General features: G+C 33.8%; 1 protein-coding gene across 1 annotated transcript in view; it reads left to right on the forward strand.

Annotated features, from left to right (window-relative positions):
- MGST2 (microsomal glutathione S-transferase 2) overlaps positions 1 to 1,154 on the forward strand; it is a 13,233-nt gene that overhangs the window by 7,161 nt on the left and 4,918 nt on the right. Inside the window, exon 3 of the mRNA XM_045293548.1 lies at positions 729 to 799. Coding sequence (XP_045149483.1) covers positions 729 to 799 — 71 coding nt within the window. The remainder of the gene's footprint in view (positions 1 to 728; positions 800 to 1,154) is intronic.

Consider the following 1,154-nt stretch of genomic DNA (forward strand, 5'->3'; position numbering starts at 1 on the left):
ACTCAGCCAACCTGACCAAGACCGCTTGGAGAGGTAGCCAGGAACGACAATGGACACAATTCATCTCCACCGCCTTTTCTACATGCAGATGAATAGCTCCCAAAGGATTACCTTGTGATTAAAATAGCGTCAACCTTTCTACCCAAATCTTCTCTGAGTAGAGGAAATTTGAGTTGACATTAGGACGGTGCTTTGGAATCTGAGATTCTCTACATTTGGTTCTCTAGGTCTTTCGGAGTAAAATGGGAATGAAATATACTTAGTCATTTATTTCAGGTCTTAGAAGACTTGTTTAAGGATCACGTTTTAAATGTGCTGAGTAAGCCAAATGTAAGGCAATGGATATGAGGGAATTTATGGGAAGGAATCTACTTTAAATGAATTGAGTTATTTTTTTTAATTCTTTAGATTAGATAGAAAATAATAGTTCAGGCTTCAGAATCAGGGTAATCTGAATCCTGTGGTTTTTTGTTTTTAATGGAAAGGCTGATGATTAATTTGGACTCCCGTAATGTATATATTGATGAGCAATTCTTGGTCCTGAGATTTGAACCATGTCTGAGTTGCACCTTGAAAGACTCATAGATGGAAGAATGTTTAATGCCCTTTGTGTACAATCTTATGTGGGTTTTGTAACAACAGAGTGCAAATTCACCTCTAGATGAAAAATTAATTTTCTAGTCTACAGTTTCCTCCAAAAGTAACCCATGGCTTCTTTCTTCCTGCAGACAAAACTGTGTAGAGTTTGATCCCCTCATAATGGTTACATTTTGGCTAGCAGTGTCATATTTCAACCAAGGTAATTAAAATATATAGTCAACTCTTTTCTAATGATGACTCTGGTATTTAGAACTATGTGCAACCATATCCTTACTGAATGTAGAAATTATTTTTAATAAAATAATGTCTATGTCAGAGACAACTGCATGCAAATGTGCTAATTTTAGTTTAAATTCAATATATATGTGCATTTAAATTTAATATATTTAATATTTAAATATATATTGCTGCTTTAAATAAGAATTGACTTGATGCCAGTGGTTCTGTTTCTTTTTCATCATATTTACGTATATTTATATATATTTGGAACAAATTCTATATTTCATACTCAGATTTGAAAAGTCATGCGTGTACGTAGTGTGTGTGTGTGTGTG

The sequence above is a fragment of the Echinops telfairi genome, unplaced genomic scaffold (assembly GCF_000313985.2).
Source record: "Echinops telfairi isolate 266 unplaced genomic scaffold, ASM31398v2 ScPeMD7_2186;HRSCAF=2738, whole genome shotgun sequence".
Classification (NCBI taxonomy): domain Eukaryota; kingdom Metazoa; phylum Chordata; class Mammalia; order Afrosoricida; family Tenrecidae; genus Echinops; species Echinops telfairi.